The 20,956-nt window shown below is 47.0% G+C and overlaps 2 protein-coding genes across 3 annotated transcripts; one reads left to right on the plus strand and one right to left on the minus strand.

The window, feature by feature from the left end:
* The first annotated feature begins 2,760 nt into the window (after positions 1 to 2,760).
* Positions 2,761 to 7,391, plus strand: LOC119347875. Its single transcript, XM_037616368.1, has 4 exons — positions 2,761 to 2,913; positions 3,049 to 3,551; positions 3,648 to 5,624; positions 5,717 to 7,391. The coding sequence occupies exons 2-4, from the start codon at positions 3,095 to 3,097 to the stop codon at positions 6,904 to 6,906; spliced, it is 3,624 nt and encodes a 1,207-aa protein (XP_037472265.1). The 5' UTR covers positions 2,761 to 2,913; positions 3,049 to 3,094; the 3' UTR covers positions 6,907 to 7,391.
* A 1,716-nt stretch (positions 7,392 to 9,107) lies between these two features.
* Positions 9,108 to 13,019, minus strand: LOC119347887 (nuclear transcription factor Y subunit B-3-like). 2 transcript variants are annotated; one of them, XM_037616373.1, is made up of 8 exons: positions 12,889 to 13,019; positions 12,514 to 12,764; positions 12,286 to 12,415; positions 11,558 to 11,563; positions 10,786 to 10,881; positions 10,665 to 10,715; positions 9,540 to 9,605; positions 9,108 to 9,447 (listed from the first exon to the last, which is right to left on the minus strand). In XM_037616373.1, the coding sequence occupies exons 2-7, from the start codon at positions 12,750 to 12,752 to the stop codon at positions 9,579 to 9,581; spliced, it is 549 nt and encodes a 182-aa protein (XP_037472270.1). In that variant the 5' UTR covers positions 12,753 to 12,764; positions 12,889 to 13,019; the 3' UTR covers positions 9,108 to 9,447; positions 9,540 to 9,578. The 2 variants fall into 2 exon arrangements, with proteins under 2 accessions (XP_037472270.1, XP_037472278.1); XM_037616381.1 differs by lacking the exon at positions 10,665 to 10,715.
* Between the last annotated feature and the right edge of the window lie 7,937 nt (positions 13,020 to 20,956).

Raw genomic sequence — 20,956 nt, forward strand, 5'->3', positions numbered from 1 at the left:
GGGCTGGCCGCCGGCCCCTTGGGGGCGCCCTAGGGCTGCCTCCCTCCCTAGGGTCGCGTCGGTGTTTTCGCCCGGACCAACATCACAAGGGGAGTAAATTGTAAAAAGAAACTGCGGTTTGGGACCCTAATTTAGAAAACCATCACCTTTTTGTTTTTTTAAACGCCATCATTGTCAGTTTTCAGAAAATGTTGATCGCACAAACACTCGCTGACTCTAAAACTGATAGATAGGTCCCACTATAAGCGATGACTAGATCATTGATGGCGCGCGTTGCTGCGCCCGTGTATTTTGGAATTTTCTTCATAAAGAGAGAGAGAGAGAGAGAATATTTTTTGTGAATACATGGAGACAACATGATCAATGGAAATGATAAAAATAGACTGAAATAACACATGTATGGCAATTCGTCACTATAACAGGAAAAAAAGATACGAAGAACCATGCTTACTGCAGCAATCTTAACTGATTTGCTGGTCGAACTCCACATTCAGTATGCAGCACCATATCTTGCTGTATGTTGGGCCTTCCTGACACCCATGTGATGGTCTTATTAGAACCGCATGAAAATAAAATCAAGGTGGCAAATGCAAACACTGGAATCTACAACAACATTACCATTGGCTAATATTCTTACGATATTTGTTCCAATAATAAATCATATGGGTCTAGATAAACAATTTATGCTACACTTTTTCAATTAAGTTTTCATGTAGGAAGAGCCATAGACCCCATAAAAACTTGATGTTCTTATTGTAGAGGAAAGGATTATTATGCTTTACTTTTTCTAAAGCAAAAAAGCAATATATAATACTCAGTGGATGATTTACTTGTGGAAGATAGAAATATGTAACTTCTTTGCATTGTAAATGGGAGAACGAGAAAAATAATTAAAACGTACATGATATCCATGCAGAAACTTTACTCTGTTGTGATATCTATAAATTATAGAAACTGAAGTCAATACCTGCACAATTATGCACTGAAGAATATTGCACAACCAAGATAAACCATGCTTTGTCATCTCCATGGTGAAAATTTACCCTGTTGTGATATCTAAAATATAGAAATTGAAGTCAATACCTGCAGAACAACCATCGTGAGATGACACAGCAGGAGATCCATTTGGGAGAAGGAAGATCATGCATCATAGCAGTACCTCAGTTTCTTATGTTTCTCTCTAGGAGATCATGGGGTGGAGTTTGGTTCATTATTCATCATAAGCAATTGTGCCACATCAGGAACCTAGGACAGAAGGAGGAGAAAAGAAGAGGACGACCAGCTAGGCGGATAGGAGGCGATGCGAACATGGTTGGATAGGGACCAGGGAGGGAAGGACGAGGCGGCATCTCTACCAACAAGAACGGGGGTGAGGAAAAGGAGGAGGAGATTTATCTCCTAGGGCAATAGGGTATTGGAAGGTCTGGCGGCGATCCGATGCGGTGAAAGAATAGTGGCGGCAGATAGAACCCTGATCTGGAGATCGTGGGCATGAAGGTTGAAGAAGTAGAAGGGGTAAATGAGGACGTTGTCGTACCTGAACCATCGCCTCGCCTTCCCCGGTTGGATTAAAGCCTGTTAGGCCCAATTTCAAGTTAGCCTTCCAAAATTGTCAAGGGAGTAGCGGCCCAATAGGCTAGCGCTCGGTGGTAGCGTCGAAGCGACCAGACGCGAGATTCCGAGCTAATCGGACGACCGAAAACGACTGAAACTGACGATCAGACGTCCAGGAATGCTAATGGCCTGAGAGGGCCTGGAGGGTGCTCAGTTATAATATATCTAAATGTGTCAATCAAAATAAACAACATTTGACTGGAGTTTGGTTGACCATTAAAATATACATGGGCCTCCATGTCATTATGATCACTCTCCTCTCATAAAAAATTGCATCTCCCTCCATTTGTATTTCTCTTATGCATTCCATCAAGCAGTTTTTTTGCAGTACCTGGCGAGCATCTCCGAGCATTATGGTCGTGTGGGGCTATGCCGATAGGGAGAATGACCAAAGCCCCCTCCCAATCCCATAGGATTCTCCACCCTGTTTCCCCTTTCATACAACGAGAATCGAGAATGCCAAGACTCCCCCACCCATTCCTTGGGTTTGCATATATATCCGCTCATTCCAACGTGTGGTACTTCTGGCGGCCGTTGATGCCCTGCCTGTAGAAGCGCGAATCCTTTGTCGAAGGAGCCATGAATCACCTTGGGATGGCACCCCCATCATAAACATGGGCGACTAGATTAGACATGAGTTAACCATCACCGTTTCTTACTTCTCTTGAAGGTAAACTCACGGTGTAAAGGTTTCACCTTAACCTTGACCCATGGCTTTGGTGCCGAGGTTCGTCTAAATACGTCAAATAGTATGAGAGCTGCTCAAAATCTTAGCCAAGAATTTGTCTAACATAGATCAAATGCTCGATACAAAGTCAAAAAATGCTGTTGGGCCATATGACACTTTGCCTCTTTTATTTTTGTTGTATTTTTTTATTTTTCTAGATCTTTTTATTTATGTTGATTTTTAAGTTTTTTTTCTGTTTTTTTCTATATTTTTTAGAATTTTTTAAAAGCAGAAGCCCTGGAAGGCCTAATACGAACGCGGGCCGGCCGATCACACCGGCCGTGCCTTGCCAGGCCTTGGCCGTGCCGTGCCGTGCCGGCCCGCAAGAAACAACTGTTTTCCATTTAGCCGCTCCGCCCAACAACTGTTTCCCCCATCATCCCACCCACGGCGGCCCTTTCGACCCCGAGCGCAGTGACGCACACGCTGCTGCTGGAGCACGCGACCAGCTCGCTAGGGCGCACAGCGCACACTCCCTCCCCCACCTCCGCCTCCGCCTCCGCCTCCCTCCCCCCTCCCCCGCCCCGCCTCCGACTCCTCCGCCGGCTGCAACGCGCCCCCGCGCGCGCCAGGTAAATTCCCGAGCTCCCGTCGCCGATCCGCCAGGAAACTAGGGTTTCCCCCCGCCCGCGGCTCTCCAGATCGAGGGCGGGGAATTTCCGAGCTCCGTGGCTGATCTTCTCTCCTCTCCGCTGCAAATCCTCCAGGTTCCCCCGCCCCGGTCCCCTTACTTGGCAGGGTGATTTTGCTCCGATGGGCTCGAGCCCCGCGGCCGTCGAGTCCCCGGATCCGGGGGCGGACCGCGGCCTCAAGCAGGGTTCTGATGCCGCGGGGCCGGCGGGAGATTCCGATGTGACCATGGCGGAGGCCTCCGAGGAGGTGGCTGCTGCCGCTGAGGTCAAGGACGAGGGGGCCGCCCTGGCCCGGGATGCCGCGCTGACGGCGGGTGCTGTCCGAGATGCGCCAGATGCTGTCCTGGAAGAGGCAGATGCGGCGTCGGCGGCGGCGGTTGATCCGTTGTACGCCACGGAGGCAGCTGGCATGATTATTGCAGAAGGATGTACCGATGGTGATTCCATCAATGGGCTTGGGCTTGGAAGCGTTAGCAGCGACAGCAAGGCTGGAGCTTTGACCGGCGAGCCTGAGTGGGAACTGGTCACAGCAGGAGATGTTGCTGGTGCTTCTGCTACATCTGAGCAAGCCGAAGCCGGTAAGGAGGCTCCGGCCACTTTTCATGTACTGCTTATAGTAGATGCCACTGTTTCTAGCCTGCAGCGTTGAATAATATTTTCGCACTTCATTTCAGAATCCAGTGAACTCGGAGAATATCATGTCAATGCAACCCCTGTGGCAGGACATGAACGACAGGATAATGGTGTGGCACATTTCGAGGAGGAAATACAGAATGGCTTGGCAATTTCTGCTCAGTGCGCCAGATACTGCCTTCCTCCTCTTGATAAAGAAGGCTTTCAAGTTTCTGATCTTGTCTGGGGTAAAGTAAAAGGTCACCCTTGGTGGCCTGGTGAGATCTTTGATCCTTCAAATGCATCTGAGCTGGCATTGAAGCACCAGAAAAAGGATAGTCATTTGGTTGCATATTTTGGTGACAACACTTTTGCATGGTGCGACGAATCCCAGTTGAAGCCTTTTGTAACAGACTATTCACAGATGGAGAAACAGAGTAGTTTGGATTCCTTTGTCGGTTCTGTCAATTATGCACTTGAAGAACTTTCAAGGCGGATTTTGTCAGGGATGAGCTGTGCTTGTCTGCCAGAAGAACTCTCTGACAGTGGAATGTCATATATGGTTGAGAATGCTGGGCTCAAGGATGGAGTTACTTGCTCAACAGTCAACCGGTCTGAGATCTTGGCATCTTTTAGTCCAGAAAGCCTTCTTCGTTATGTTAGGTCGCTAGCTCTGTTCCCTGGCCAAGGTGGTGATCTCCTAGAGTTAGTGATAGCTTGTTCTCAACTTACATCTTTCTATCGATCTAAGGGATGCCCTGAACTTGCATCCTTCCAGACCGGTAGTGCATGGGTCGAGGATGATACGGATACTTCTCCCATCGAGGATGTAGTGGTTGAGGAAGTTGTTGTCATTGAAGTGCCTCCTCCAGAGGTCAAGCCCAAAAGAGGCAGGGGGAGACCTCGTAAACACAAGCCTGAGGATAAACTGGAGTTGCCAGGGAAACAGAAGCCTGCAGTTGCAGCGGAAAGACAAATGATCAAGGACTTTGATGATAAGAAAAGAAGTCTTGACTCGTTTGAAGATTTGGATGCAAAGTCACCAACTGGTGGTTCTTTCAAGATTGGAGAGTGCATTAGGCGAGCTGCAAGCCAGCTGACCGGGCCTTCGTCCACTGTAAAGTCCCAGAATGAAAATACCGCTGAAGCAGAGAATGCAGAATTTGATGTCTCTAGTGATGATGCTGCGAATGAACTTACTGTGGAAAAGTGCGCAAAGAGGAGACGCTTGCATAGCCATCACCTTGCGGACCCCAAGGAGTTATTCTCTCAGCTTTGCTCGGTTGCCATAGAGCCAACTGATGGATACAACTTCTTGGCACTGACAATCAGTTACTTCAGTGATTTCAGGAATTATGTTGTCTCTGTTGCTACTGAAGCAAGCATTATCGAAAAAAGTACATCAAAGAAGAGGAGAAAGAAGAGGGTTTTGCCTTCTCCTGAGCTAGAGACTACTGATCATATGCAGGACTCCTACTGGTCTGGTTTGAGTTTGCTTAATCACCCGATTCATAGCCTCAAAAGAGCTTCTACCAACACGAGGCCAAGGCGTAGGCGCAAGTCATCACATGAAACAGATTTGTCCTCTGTACAGGAGCAGCAGGTGGCTCCTAAGAAAGAGATACAAGTGGCTCCTAAGAAACAGATACAAGTGGCTCCTAAGAAGCAGATACAAGTGATAGAAAGATCAATTATCCATGTTGACGAAAAGATAGTCGACGAGTGGAAGCCCACTGCACTTGTTTTAAGCTTTGGCAGGTCAACTGATCTTCTCTCAGAAACTGATCTGATCAAGAAATTCGGTCGCTATGGCCCACTAAAAGAATCTGAAACTGAAGTACAAAAGAGCACAAATACCATTAAAATTGTGTTCAAGAAACGTGCTGATGCTGAAAAGGCTTTCAGCGCTGCTGGGAAGTATGGCACTGTTGGTCCCTCGCTTCGTAGTTTTCGTCTAATGAATATGCCGTTTTCTCTAGGAGAGTCAGAACCGAATAAATCTGAGGCATGCCCTGGAGATCATGGCCCAAAGCTTCCTGGTAAACACTCCTATTTTTATCTTAAGAAAAAGTTAGTTCACAACTAAAACAATATTGCATGCTTAAACCATGTGATAATGTCTTTTCTCTAGGTCCAAGTGAGCCCAAAGCTTCACTGGATGCTGTGAAAGATAACCAGGTCGACAAAACTGAGAAAGCTGAAGCTGTACAGCCATCATCAGGTGAACAAGTTGAGACTGTCAAGAAAACATGCCAAGCTGAACCTGTAAAGCAATCATCAGGTGCACAAGTTGAGACTGTCCAGCAAGCATGCCAACCTGAAGCTGACGCTGTTAAGAAAGCAGGAAAAATTGCTGCTGAGCTAACTGGGCCATCTGACCCAATTGCAACAGCTGATGTAGCTGAGCAAACAATGGAAAATCAAGCTCCAAAAGATGCAGTTGAAATTCCTTGTGATGTGAAGCTGGAGGATGAAGCATTGACTGAAGAATCTGTAGATCAAGTTGTAACTGAGCAAGTCAAAGTTCCATCAGATGCTGTACCTGACACTTCAAAAGTTCAACCAGAAACACCAGTCGAACACGTGGGTACAGAAGCAGAAGCGGACACTGCTCAAGACCTAACTGAAGTGTCAGTTCAAGAAGCTGGGTTGAAAAAGCAAATCCTGGAACCCAAAACTGCTGAAATAGAACCGGAACAAGTCAGCTGTCCCAAGCAAACTGTTCAAGTGGAAGATGTAATCGATGCATCAGGTGGACACACCAATGTGGACAGAAAAACTGCAGAAGAGATAACTATGACTGAAGTCGTGTTTGAGGGAGCTGTGGAGTCAGAAGCTGTAGCACCAGTTGAGGAAACTGTAGAAGATAAAGCTACTGCAGGGACACTTGGGGAGGCACCAGGTGATGAAATGGAAAACACGGATGCAGCTGAATCACTGGGTGGGGAGGTTGGTGTAGGTGAAGCCACAGGCGATTCACCAGATGAGAGAGTTGCTGTTGAAGCACTTGCCGGTATGTCCACCCAAGGTGAAACGGCTGCTGAAGCAGCTGATGCTGAAATTGCAACAACTGGGAAAACAGCAGAGGGTGTCGGTGTTAAAACTCGAGGTAAGAAGGCTACAGCAGCCAAGAAACCTGTAGAGAGTGCCACGGCTGAAGCACCAGGTAAGAAGGCTACAAAAGCCAAGAAACCAGTGGAGGATGCCACAGTCGAAGCGCGGGATGAGAAAGCTGCAACAGCCAAGAAAAGCGCAGAGGGTGCCACAGTCGAAGCGCCGGATGAGAAAGCTATGACAGCCAAGGAGGACGACATGGCATAGGTGGCTGATGGGCAGGTGGTGCAACTGAACAGAAAGGCTAGCTAGCTCACGGCGAATTCTTGTTTCTGTCGGTACCAAGGTAATCAATCTGCCCAACCGGTTCTCCCCATCAGGATGTCATGTTTTGTATAGGAACAGACGGGAGCCTGTCTGACCCTAGCATCGCAGCCCTGTTAGGTTAGCTAAGGCAGTAGCATATATTTGGCCCCTTTCACATGAGCTCCATCAATCATCTAGGGTATTGGTGTAACCATAAAATGGAGCTGTTGCGGAACTTCGGTTGGTGCGGCTTTTCCATCGGGTTAATTAGCATCCTGAATCAGGTAGGCAAAGCCATGTTCTTTCGTATGCACATTTTAGTGTCGGGTTGTCAGCAGCCCCGTCGGTGAATCTGCTGGGACGTTATATGATTCCTGTATGAATTGTCATTTGTAAACTGGTTGTGTTCTGGAGCTCGTTTCTCCCCTCTTTTTTTCCTACCGCGACTCTTGTGTTTTTCTTACAGATTCCGCTTGCGCATTGATTTGTGACCAACATTTTTTGCTTGTTTGACACTCGCCCTTTTTATTCCTGGTGGTTCTCTGTGCTTTTGGTTTGAGCAATGCGCTCACATACTTTCTAACTGATGTACTCGCATGGTAGAATTCTATCTAGATTAATAAAAGAGAGACAAGACGGCAAATTTAGATTGTTTTCTGTCCTTTCGAAATTTATGGCTGGACTTCAGTCTGGGGACTTGACGATTGTGGCCAATTGGTCAGGTTGTTGGATAGTAATGGCTGAGTTTGTGGCCAATTGGTCAGGTTGTTGGCTAGTAATGGCTGAGTTTGAAGATACGAAGGACCTCTCCTTGATTCATAGGATTTTCGTAGCAATTTTGAAGGATTGAAATCCTTTCCTCCCCAGAAACCAGAGCCCTTAGGGTCGCCTGCTTAATACGCGGAAAACCGGGTGAAACTGGCCGGCTGAGGAAAACCGTGCGGAACTGGTTGCAACACGCCTCAAAACACCAGACGCAGTTGGCTGGCCTAGCTACCCACATACACTATCTGCAAGAGTTATATTCATCACTTCTCCCTGACCAAACGACTCCGACTTAGTTGCATTCAACTCCCACGAAGTCACCGGCCTATGCCAAACAACCGGCCACAGATTTTGAATGCGAAATATGCAAGGATTGCGCCACAGAGGATTCCCATAGCTAGATGCTCATCGCACGCCATTCTCACTGTTCGGACCCCGCCACGGCAATGGACCAGGAGACATGTGAACACGCCGGAAATCCGAGACGTCATGCCAAACCCATCTGCCAACGCATCTACCGATCTCCTAGCCGGATTGAACTCCACAATTGATGCCCTCGAGAGGGGAACGCGTGGGTCTGGGGTTTTCCCCGGAGTTGTCTCAAGCGGAGGAAAAGAGAGCACCCTGTCCCATGCCTTCAAGGTCACTAACATCCATGGACATCACCTGCCCATCGCCACATCCCGGTGGCCGCCAACCTGTTCATAGGATTTTTTTTCCTAAGTTTTCTTAAAGACTCCAATCCTCCAAAAATCATATGAAATTCCTTTGAATCAAAGGGCCCTAATATTCTATAGGAATTTTTGGCATCCACTCAAACCTCTTGAAAAGAACCCTACGTTTTTGCTATCCGTGCGTTTTTTGGCCCAAAAGGTGGTTTGGACCTTCTGCTGGCAGCTTCAGGGTTACTGTAATTGGGCTGGGACCTTCGCGGCCACTGTGAATGGTACGCTGCTCTACGAATTATTGAAGCTGGCAACAACGGCTTGCTTCTTGTCAGGGCCTCTTCAATTCGAAGAATTCTATGACGTAGGAATATAGTATCATGTGCTCCTGTATCCTACAGGAATTCAATTTGGGATACAAGTATGTTTGATAGCACAGGAAAAACAAAAAAGTCATACCAAGAGATTTGGGTGGAATTTTCCACCAGAATATTAGTACAAATGATTCGCAAAAAAAAAAGAATATTAGTACAAATGAATCCTATGAAAAAAATTCCTAAGGATTCCAATCCTATGAATCAAACAATCATCATAGAAAAAATCCCTAAAGTTTTCTGCGCTGTTGTGTAGAATCAATTTGTATGGGTAAGTAACATGAACAGTTGGTTAATATCACCTGCATGGGTGAACCAGAGGCAGCAGAGGGGCAAAATGCAATCGTCTCAAGAGCCTTAGCACAAGGGAGTCGGTGACGAACTAAAAGCAACTCTTCTGAGACTGATACAGCTAGTTCAGGACAAACTACACCTGGAGGAATTATGTCTTCCCCAAATACCCAAATTATACGGAACCGAATGACAGCCACGACGAGGCTAAACTGTTAAATCATCATAAATATACAGACAACAACAACAACCATGCTAAACCACAACTGAATCTATTCTCAGGAAAAAGCAATTTACATCTGGGAAAGCAGCCTTGGAGCATCAGTTCTGGCAGACCGAACAACACGACACTATGGGGGTACTAAGAGTTTCCTTAACTGCTTAACGCTCTCCACATGACGACCCACCTACACATTAGAAATGCATCAGACATTTCATAATGAGATCACAATATCATATGATCCAGTCACGTGTATGTAGGTCCTCGGGTGATATGTACCTAGGAGAGCAGCAGCAGTCACGGAGAAGGTCGATATCTTCAGTTTGAGATGTCCCCATTATGGTACTGCACAAGGGAAAAGAGAAAATTATCAGAAAAACACAACTACATTAAACTATTTCGAGTGTGACGAACGAATAAGTTCCCCGTACCAAAGAACACATTACACAGGTGATCCTGGAATGCTGAAAATTGTAGTCTGAGATACTCAGTTACATACAAACATGTTCTCAAAAAGAATAATAGAACACATCCAAAAGGTCTGCATTTCTAATACAGTAGCACAAATAGAACTTAGTAGGGCACGTCATATTTGCGTCCTCATCAAATAAACCTGTTTTTGTGCATTGTCAACACATCTAGGTTTCCCAGCCAAGATAAGAGTGCCTCTACACTACGACATGCCCAGATTATACCCAATAAAGGAACACATGAGCATGGAGGATGCATGAGCCAATCCTACTTGCTCATAAAGTTCCATGTCGTGCAAGATTTTGCAACCCACTAAATTTGATTAACTGGAGAAAAAATAAAGAGTACTGCTTTTGTATGGCAGTGTTTCTCTCTAATAGTGCTGCAGACTGCAGAGAACAGGGTGTCATTACTTAGGCCCAGTTCTTTTGGCCGATTCTCCCATAATCTTGACAATCAACCCTCCACCCAGCTTCTCCCAGAATCTTGAACCCATATTTTTTTTACAATCCTAACTAGTTAGGATTCGAACAACTAGGATTGTACAAAAAATATGGATACAAAATTCTGGGAGAAGCTGGGTGGAGGGTCGATTCTCAAGATTCTGGGAGAATTGCCCAAAAGAACTGGGCGTTAGTTGTATGGGAACATGAACAGTTGGACACGGCAGCTAGATGGTACAGTTATCACTAGATAACTATCAGTGGAACTGACATTTGTACGCCTAGCAGCTTAACAGAAGTTTCTCAAGCTGCTGAGTCTAGAGAAACTACAAAGTTTCTTGAGCTGCTGAGTCTAACTACAATCTAACCACGAGAGACGTCTCATATGCGTCAACCATGACTATTTTCTGCTAGACTCGTGCTAAACATCAAGTCCAGGCCATATTATGCAACCGACTAAAACATCGTCAAGCATATTTAAGATAATCACCTGAGGTTGCATATAAACCATTCCTGGATTGTATGCTACTTGTTGGCCCATCTATAAAGAACGCACATAGCTCAGTTTTTCAGCAATATTATAAAATAAACAAGAAAACAGGCATACTAACCCCTTGCGCACTTGTGCCACTTGCTCCTCCATGAGGACCAAGTGCATCCTTTTTAACAGAGACTTCACCAGACTTTCCAGCTAGCTTACTATCACCCTGTTAAGTATTCACAGAAGAAGAGATGATTAGATGAGTCATATTTGTCACCCCTCTCATTTGTATGGCATTATAGTACAATCAATAAATCATGAATCATATCAATATCCTACCCCTAGTAAGAAGTATCTACTTGTTAAAGAAGCACCGTGGGGAGCAAAAGAACCAAGCAGTAAGAGAAGCCAACAGAACAACCATAAAATGGTCGACACAGAGGGAAGCTTGCGAAATTCTCCTTAATTAGCTTGTGTTATATATGCAGCTTTTTTGTTCTGTTGGTAACCTAGAAACAATGCATACAGGTAATGCAATTACAAAATTCATAAATAAATCAGCCTAATTAGGTTATACAAGTATCCTAGTACACCTATAATTAACAAGAAATCTTCACAGTTCAGAACCAACACATTATTGGCTTCCATGATGGACTATATGCCTTCAAGTTTTCAACATGGTCAGTTGAAATGTGCACAAACGATGTAAGTACGATATGGATAGGCTGGGATAGCTCAAAATCTCAAACGATCAATTTCCAGTGATTCCAACTTCCATTAAGAATTAATAGTCAGAAAACTTTGCGGCTAAATGGCAAAGAACACATAAAAATACATACGAGGAATCCATACAAGGAGGGAATACATTTTTAACTTATACAACAAATTGAATATACACATACCTCCGTCTGCAATCAGAAATAGCCATGCGCCAAACAGAAGAAAAACAAGATAAGTCATGTCAGATGGATAAACTGGAGTAACAAGCGGAGAATAAAAGTATACAGTGACCAATGACCATGCATAAACTTTAAGCCATGTTAAGAAGTATAAGATGCACATCAAATCTTTATTCTTTAAGCTAGATTATGCATGACTTATTTACTTGCAAGTATAATGCATAGCTTTAAGCAAGGAACTTTTTTTGAACAAATTCTGAACTTTTCTTATAAATTTTACATCTAGTAAATTGCTGCTAACCGGGATCAAATAGCTGGGGCCTGCACAAGAGAAAGTAGCGTACGCATGCATGTCCCAGTTGAATAAAAAAGACTTCATTTTAATAATGGATTCCGGAGACAATTCTTAGTGCTTCAAATCATTCAGTTATCTGAATTAACAGTACAACAAAGAATTGAAGATCTAAGTGACAGTAATTGGAAGGATAAAGCAACAATTGTTCTAAGGACAATAAGCTGATTGGTGCCAGGCAGTGTGGGGTCTCATCAGTCACCAGGCTGAACAGGGGTGTTTAAACTTGCCAACTAGGACTAACCAAAGTGCCAAACAGAGCTAATTCAGGCTGCAGCAGCAACATATTAAACTAGCGATGGGCCTACCTAACTCCCAAAGCACTAATCTATCCCAAATTAGTTCAGAAAAACTGGGACATGACTAAATGGGCACGCACCTCTCTGTACTTCTGCAGATAAACCTTGAGGGGCTCGATGTACTCCTCGAAGCCCAGCGTCGCCATCGCCCAGAGCAGGTCGTCGCCGTTGATGGTCTTGCGCTTCTCCCTCTGGCACTTGTCGCTCGCCCTGCAGTACATACAGACAAAAGAAAACGGCGACAGGTCAGCACCGGACGACACACACTTGATTCATTCAGGCAGGCAAAACAGAGCGGGGGCACCTACTCGCTGGTGATGAAGGAGATGAACTCGGAGACGCACTCCTGCACGGTCTCCTTGGCGTCCTTGGCGATCTTGCCGTTGGCCGGGATGGCCTTCTTCATGATGCGGCTGATGTTGGCGATGGGCAGGAACCTGTCCTGCTCCCTGACGCCGCCGAAGCCGCCGCCGCCGCCGCCGTCGTCGCTGCCGCCGCCTCCTCCTCCGCCGCCGCCGCCCGGGGGGCTCGCCGGCGCGTCCGACATCCGGCCCTCCTCCTGCAGCACAGCAGCCCCGACGGCAACCCCACCAGATCCATCAGCGCACCAAACCCTAGCCCCCCGGCTGCCGGAAGCGCGGGAGCGGGGGCAGAGAGGAGAGGGAAGAGGGAGGGAGGCGTACCTTATATAGACGGGCGCGTGGAGGGAGGGAAGGTGGTGGAGGGGAATGGAGGTGCGGTGAGGGCGGCGAGTGGGGGGAGATCCGACGCTGGAGAAGAGAAGGCGGCGCAGGCGGGTGCGATTCGTTTGGGGGCGGGGCGTCCACTATCCGGGCCGTTCGTCGGAGCCGTATAAATAGGGGCGAGGGGGCGGAATGGCCGGCGCACCGTGGACCCGGTGCAGGACGGTGCCGCCGCGGCGCTGCCTTTTTGGCGCCTAGCGCCCGGTTTGCACTTGGCACGTGGTGTTTTCCGTGTGTTGAGAGGTGGTGTAATTCTTTATTTGCTGAGGGTTTATGTACGATTTATGGGGAAATGCGTACACTCAACCGATTGAAAACGTGTAGCGCGTGCGCCACGCTCCCTCGTGGCCCGCACACCGCTTCAACCCGCCGGCCCAAGGCATTTTCCTTTTTCTCCCTTATCCTCGAGAAATTTCTCGGCCACACGTCTTGTTTCGTGAGTCGATCCCTTTGCTCTCCCCTCTATCTTCGATCCCTTTTCTCTCTCCTCTATCTTCCATCTCCGTCGGCGCACCGTGGACCCAGTCTAGGACGGTGCCTCTACACTTGGCACGTGGTGTTTTCCGTGTGTTGAGAGGTGGTGTAATACTTTATTTGTCGAGGGTTTATGTATGATTTGTGCGAAAACGCGTCATGCGTGACGTGTCCGCCGCCTCAAGCGTGCGCCACGCATCCTCGAGGCCCACACACCGCTTCATCCCGGCACGTTCCTTTTCCTCAACCGACTGAAAACGTGTCTCGCGCGTGCAGCACGCGCCTTCGTGGCCCACACTCCACTCCGCTTCATCCCACCGGCCCGAGCCACTTTCCTTTTTCTCCCTTATCCTCTAGAAATTTCTCGGCTGCACGTCTTGTTTCCCGGTCGTTCCCTTTTGCTCTCTCCTCTATCTTCCATCTCCATGGACACGTCGCCACCTCTCAATCTCATAGCCCTTGCTGCAAATAGGGGGAACCAAATTGGAGACACGCCACCGGGCACCGCTGTTGCAAGGTGAGACAGGGGACATCACACACTGCAAGACTGCTCGCCCGCGCTCGCTAGTGCTTCGTCGCCCACCACTAGTGATGCAAGGGGTTGTGGCTGGTGTTGCAAGGGGTAGCCGCCGTTTACTGCCAGTTCCAATGGGTGGTGTGGACTTCGCCGAAGTTTCTGGAACATCATTGATGCTGCGATGTGAACATCAACGGGGATGTTACCAAGCTAGAGATTACTGCAACATTGTCCATGAAGCGCTTGCAGCATGCTCGGCGCAACTTTGTCTGCACATAGACCAACAACTAATGGATTTTTGTTGTGACCGCAACATAGTCCATGTTGCAACGATACAAACGCTCTGATGGAGAGCAACACTATCCATGTCATTAGCCATGGCGATATAAATAGCCCATGGGCGCGAGGTGCGGAATGGTCGTCATAGCATGACCTGGTGAAGGATGGTGTCCTTGTGGCGTTGATATTCCGGTTTTTGGCGCCTATTGGTTGGGTTACACTTTCCAGATGGTGTTTTCCATGTGTTGAGAGGTACTTTGTGGATGATTTCTGGTCCTTTCACCTTCACACTTTTTTTGAAAAAATAAAACTATTGTTTGCACATGTTCGTTTTCTACAATCTAAACTAAACTACCATACACTATAGCAACTCTAGCAGAGCCACCGTATCAGCTCAATCGCCATAATAATTTTCATTATGATGATTTTGACTGAAAAGGCGGCCATTCTAGCACAGTCATCATCACGCCCTCGATCACCATAATTTTTCGGGGGCTCTCCAAAACAAGCCCGTGAGTCTCCATATTTGGTGGTTGTGAGGGATATTTGGAGCACACTCCATCCGAAAAATGGTTTGGCATGAGTGAGATTTTCCCCTCTCGATGCTCTTCCCAACCATGTCGCTGCCTTCCCTCTCCCGTTGTAGCACCGCCTTTGACCCCTGTGGGATCGAAGGGGTATGTATAGAGGGAGTGAATAGACACTAATAAGGCAAAAGGTGCAATTTTAATTTACTTGGTATTTAGGCAGATTTTAGTACAAGTTAAGTGGCAAACAATACAATCTACACATGCATATATCTAGGGTATGGGTAGCGGAAAGTAAATGACATGCAAGTGCAAGAAAGTGAAGGGATATAGTTTTGATTTTTGGTGTGGTTCCGATAGGTGGTGCTGTAGTACATCCACGTTGATGGAGATCGACTTCAACCCACGAAGGGTAACGGCTGCGCGAGTCCATGAAGGGCTCCACCCACAAAGGGTCCACGAAGAAGCAACCTTGTATATGCCATCATGACTTATGCCCACGAAGGACTAGCCTCACTAGGGGTAGATCTTCACGAAGTAGGCGGGCGCCTTGCTCGTACAAACTCCTCGATTCAACTCCACAAGATTAGAGGCTCCCAAGTGACACCTAACAAATCTAGGAGACACTACTCTACAAAAGGTAATAGATGTTGTTGTTGATGATAAACTCCTTGCTCCTGTACTTCAAAATATAGTCTCCTTAACACTCAAATACACTCGCAGATTTTGGCTATGTGGTAGGAGAGGGATCAAGTGGAAAGCAACTTGGGGATGCTAGAAACCAAGTATCAAATGTTGGAGTGGAATCCCCTTGATTTCAACACAAGTGTAGGTGGTTCTCTCTCAGAAATTGGATATGGTAGTGGTGGCTTCATCATCGTTGCTCTCTGAGAATTGGTGGAATGGGTGGGTGGGGTCCCACCAGAAATCTAATCGTTACACACAATTATGCACTACTTGGTGCAACCGGCTCAAAACACTCGGTGAGACCGATTAGTAAAAAAGGTTTAAACTTTAGGCTTTTCGGTGAGACCAGATGGAATAGCTCGGTGAGACCAATGTGTGATGACCTAATCACTTTTCACACTTCAGTGATACCGATCGAAACCACTTGGAAATTTTGAGATGAAATCAATTGGTTACAGAAGGTTGGCAGTGCGCTTCGGTGGGACCGAAGGGTCATCTCAGTGAGACCGAGTTGCTAGGGTTTAGGCAGTGACTATGTTAAGTGTGTCTCGATGGGTCCGGCTGTATGTGTTTTGGTGGGACCGAGATTGATTTTAGGGTTTTGGACATAGATGAATGTGAGAGCGTGACTGAGAAATTTGGAGCAATATCTCTAAGCACTTAAGCAGTTAGACCATGATCAAAACCTCATCCCCTTTTAAGAGTATTGGATTCCCTATGGACTCAATGTGATCTTGGATCACTTAACCAAAAATTTAGAGTATTCAAGCTTTGATAGCATTGTTCCTTAGTAGCTTGAGGGGTCCAGATCTCCATCCATGTACTTGCCTAAGTTGAACTCTTCCTGAAATATACTCAAGGAAAACATTAGTCCAACAATATGTATGTTGACATGAATTATCAAAACCACCAAGGGAGAAAATGTCCTTTCAATCTCCCCCTTTTTGGTAATTGATGACAACATACATCAAAGCTTTAAATAAAGGATATACCATAGTAATACATTAAAGCTTTGAAAAAACATGTTACTTCTATAAGATCCCCCCCCCCTACAATTGTGCATATTCTGAAATTTTCCTACGGAATGCAAATGCATAGTTGAATAGGTAATAAGACTCAGCATGAGACATGTACCTTGGCAGCATACATCACATCAAAAGATAGGAATGAAAATTTTCATGTGTACATGATCCTTTCTTGCATACAAGTATGTACATCAAGCAAGAAATCATCAAGCAAGAAATCATCATGCACATAAGTATGATGCATACACTTACCTTGAGGTGCTTTGAGCATTATACCGGAGAAACAAACTTGAGAAAACAAGTTTAGATAACACAAGAGTCTCTCTTCAAGAAAATGTAAGGACTTAAAGAATACCAAGATTGGGATGACATGTAAAGGAGATAGCATCACTAGGTGAATACTTCCTAGAAGCTGACATGTCCCCAAGAGATAAAATGATTTTTAATAGGGTTTCAAGGATTTTTTCCTTAAACTTCCACTCCCCCTTAATCTGAGATTGTAGTTATGGGAGTAGGTAGGCTGAGACAAAATCAAAGCAGAAGATCATATAAAATGATAAAGCAGATATCAAAACATGAATCAATCATATGTTTCTCCCCACTTAGAAACATATATATGCTTACCTCTCCTCCTTTCATATATGTGCATCTCTCTTTAAACAAGTCTTTAGATAAGCTTTGATGTGCACTCCCCCTTTGACATCAGTTTCCAAGAAGAGTTGGCCTTTTGGTCATTAATCAAATAGGAAGGGTCCTGGATAAGCACACTAATGCGGCTTGAACTACGTCGGTATTTCCCCAAAGAGGAAGGGATGATGCAGCACAGCTACAGTAGGTATTTCCCTCAGTTGTGAAACCAGGGTATCAATCCAGTAGGAAAACCAAGCAACACTATATATGTAAACGGTACCTGCACACAAAGAACAAATACTTGCAACCCGACGCGTAAGAGGGGTTGTCAATCCCTCCTCGGGCAAAAGATAGATTGGTTTGTATGATTTTTGTAAGTGCATCTAGTGCCACCCCTAGTTGGTTTTGGAGTATTGATGACAAAGTTGGTTGAGGGACTAATGCGTTTGTGAGAATTACAGGATAACGCAGGTAGTGTCCCTCATTGATTCGGTTTACCTACCGGAGATGACCCCTAAAAATGTATGAAGACATTGAAGACAATGGTGGAATGTGAAGATATTCATATTGAAGACTATGACATGAGAAGACATTGATTGAAGACTATGGAGCGCGAAGACTGTGTGTTTCGTTGTTTCCTTTTTCTTCTTTGTTGAGTCATAGGAACCACCGTACTGTTAAGTGGGGTCCAAGTGAACTAAGTCATAATGACTGAAGTGATGCTGAACCCAAATCCTATGTCTTCGAGCGAAGACAATGAGAGCGAATCTTATCCAGAGTTGGATGAGTCAGCTTTGCTTGTAGCCCAAGTAAAGTTGCCATGTGTGTTTAAAATCTGACCGTTGGAACACGTGCCAGTTCCTGAGTGACCCAAGGTCATTTCGGACATATCAGGTCGGGTTGCCCGGTGGCTATAAATAGCCCACCCCCTACACCATAAATTGGTGGCTGCTCAGAGTTAGTGCACGACTTTTATCGTTTGAGAGCAACCCACCTCGAAGCCTTTGAGAGAGAGAAATCCTTGCGAGGACAAAGCCCAAACACCCAGAGCCAAAGAGTGTTAGGCATCACTGAAGTCTTTCTGTCTGTGTGACCTGAAGACTTATTACACTTGAGGACTGTGAATCCTCCAGCCGATTAGGCATCGCGTTCTGAGCATCCAAGAGTCATTGTGGATTGCCGGTGAACAAAGTCTGTGAAGGTTCGGGAGCCTACCTTGAAGACTTACCAGAGTGATTGGGCGAGGACTGGGTGTCCTTAGCTCAAGGGGAATAAGGTGAAGACATGGTCTTCTGAGTTGAATCTCAGCCTCCCTAACCAGACGTACAGTTGTCACAGCAACTGGAACTGGTCCAACAAATCATGTGTCTTCAACAAGTGACTGGTTCTATCCCTTCCCATCCTTTACTTAGAGTTTGTCTTCGTGAAGTCATTGCCAATCTGTCGTACCTGTTTGACTTCATTGCTTGACTACTATCGTTGATTGGCTTCATACTATCTTCCATCCTGATCCTTACTACTTAGCTGCCATTAGTCATGTTCTTTCATATCATTGCATACTTGACTATGGTTTGCTTATTGTAGTTTATCTTCCGCTGCATACCAATTAGGTCACTTCGATTGTTTGTCTTTGAAACTTCCAAGTTTTGAAGACTTTCATAAAAATCACCTATTCACCCCCTGAGGGAGTCCTAGACTAGGGGGTGTCCGGACAGCCGGACTATCATCGTCCGCCGGACTCCAAGACTACGAAGATACAAGATTGAAGACTCCGTCCCGTGTCCGTATGGGACTTTCCTTGGCGTGGAAGGCAAGCTTGGCAATACGGATGTGTAGATCTCCTACCATTGTAACCGACTCTGTGTAACCCTAGCATCCTCCGGTGTCTATATAAACCGGAGGGCTTTAGTCCGTAGGACAACATACATTACAACAATCATATCATAGGCTAGCTTTAGGGTTTAGCCTCATTGATCTCGTGGTAGATCCACTCTTGTACTACCCATATCATCAATATTAATCAAGCAGGACGTAGGGTTTTACCTCCATCGAGAGGGCCCGAACCTGGGTAAAACATCGTGTCCCTCGTCTCCTATTACCATCCGCCTAGACGCACAGTTCGGGACCCCCTACCCGAGATCCGCCGGTTTTGACACCGACATTGGTGCTTTCATTGAGAGTTCCTCTGTGTCGTCACCGATAGGCCCGATGGCATCTTCAACCAACAACACTGTCCGGGACGAGACTTTTCTCCCCGGACAGATCTTCGTGTTCAGCGGCTTCGCACTGCGGGCTAATTCGCTTGGCCATCTGGAGCAGATCGAAAGCTACGCCCCTGGCCGTCAGGTCAGATTCGGAAGTCTAAACTTCACGGCCGATGTCCGCGGAGACTTGATCTTCGACGGACTCGAGCCACAGCCAAGCGCCCCGCACTGTGACGATGGGCATGATCTAGCTCTGCCGCCGAACAGTGCCTTGGTGGCCGCGCATGAATCCGCTTCGGCCTTTAGTCCGGAGCCGATCGCCCAGACCGAGGATCGGTGGATGGACACCGCCTTGGGGGCTTCAACTTCCACGGCGATGGAGCCGAACGCTAATCTTGTCCCCCGCGAAACTCGTGATTCCGAGGTTCCGGACTCCTTGCCGGACTCCAAACCTCCCGCGCCCCAACCAATCGATTCGGATTGGGCGCCGGTTATGGAATTCACCGCCGCGGACATCTTCCAACACTCGCCCTTTGGCGACATCCTAAATTCGCTAAAGCATCTCTCGTTATCGGGAGAGTCCTGGCCGGACTATGGCCAGGATGGTTGGGGTACGGACGACGAAGAAATTCAGAGCCCACCCACCACCCACTTTGTAGCCACTGCCGACGATCTAACCGACATGCTAGACTACGACTCCGACGACATCGACGCTATGGACGACGATGCCGGAGACGAACAGGAACCAGCGCCTACAGGGCACTGGAAGACCACCTCGTCATACGACATATACATGGTGGACACCCCAAAAGACGGGGACGGCAAAAAAGCAGCGGAGGCGGACTCTTTAAAGAAGCAGCCCAAACATCGGCGTCAGCGGCGCCGCTCTAAATCCCGCCACAGCAAGAATGGAGATTCCGGCACAGGAGATAATAATACCCCAGAGAGTGCCGAAGACAATCCCCTCCAGCAAGACTCAGCGCAGGAGGATGCAGAAGCAAGCCCTCACGAGAGGGCGGCAGACGAAGAGGTTGAGGATCATAACTATATGCCTCCCTCCGAAGACGAAGCAAGCCTCAACGATGACGAATTCGTCGTACCTGAGGATCCCGTCGAACAAGAGCGTTTCAAGCGCAGGCTTATCGCCACAGCAAACAACCTAAAGAAAAAGCAGCAACAGCTTCAAGCTGATCAGGACCTGCTGGCCGATCGATGGACCGAGGTCCTCGCGGCCGAAGAGTATAAACTCGAACGCCCCTCCAAAAGCTACCCAAGACGCAAGCTGCTCCCCCGATTAGAGGAGGAAGCATACATATCTCCATCACCAGCGCACGATACGGCTGACCGACCACCCCGTGGTCGTGACAGAGAGGCATCCAGGCCCCCAGCCAAGACTGTACCCCGGCATCGCTCCAAAAGTACGAAGCCAAGTGGGAACGCACCGGACTTGCGAGACATATTGGAGGACAAAGCAAGGCAATCCAGATCCATCTATGGATCACGTGGGCGCCCCACGACCCATGACGAATACCGTCGCGCCAGATACAATAACCCCGGCCGGGCCGAACACAGCAGACAGCGCTATGTCGAGCTGCGTCGTGATATTGCTCAATACAGAGGCGCCGCACACCCGCTATGCTTCACTGACGAAGTAATGGATCATCA

Source organism: Triticum dicoccoides, chromosome 1B (genome assembly GCF_002162155.2).
Source record: "Triticum dicoccoides isolate Atlit2015 ecotype Zavitan chromosome 1B, WEW_v2.0, whole genome shotgun sequence".
Lineage (NCBI taxonomy): Eukaryota > Viridiplantae > Streptophyta > Magnoliopsida > Poales > Poaceae > Triticum > Triticum dicoccoides.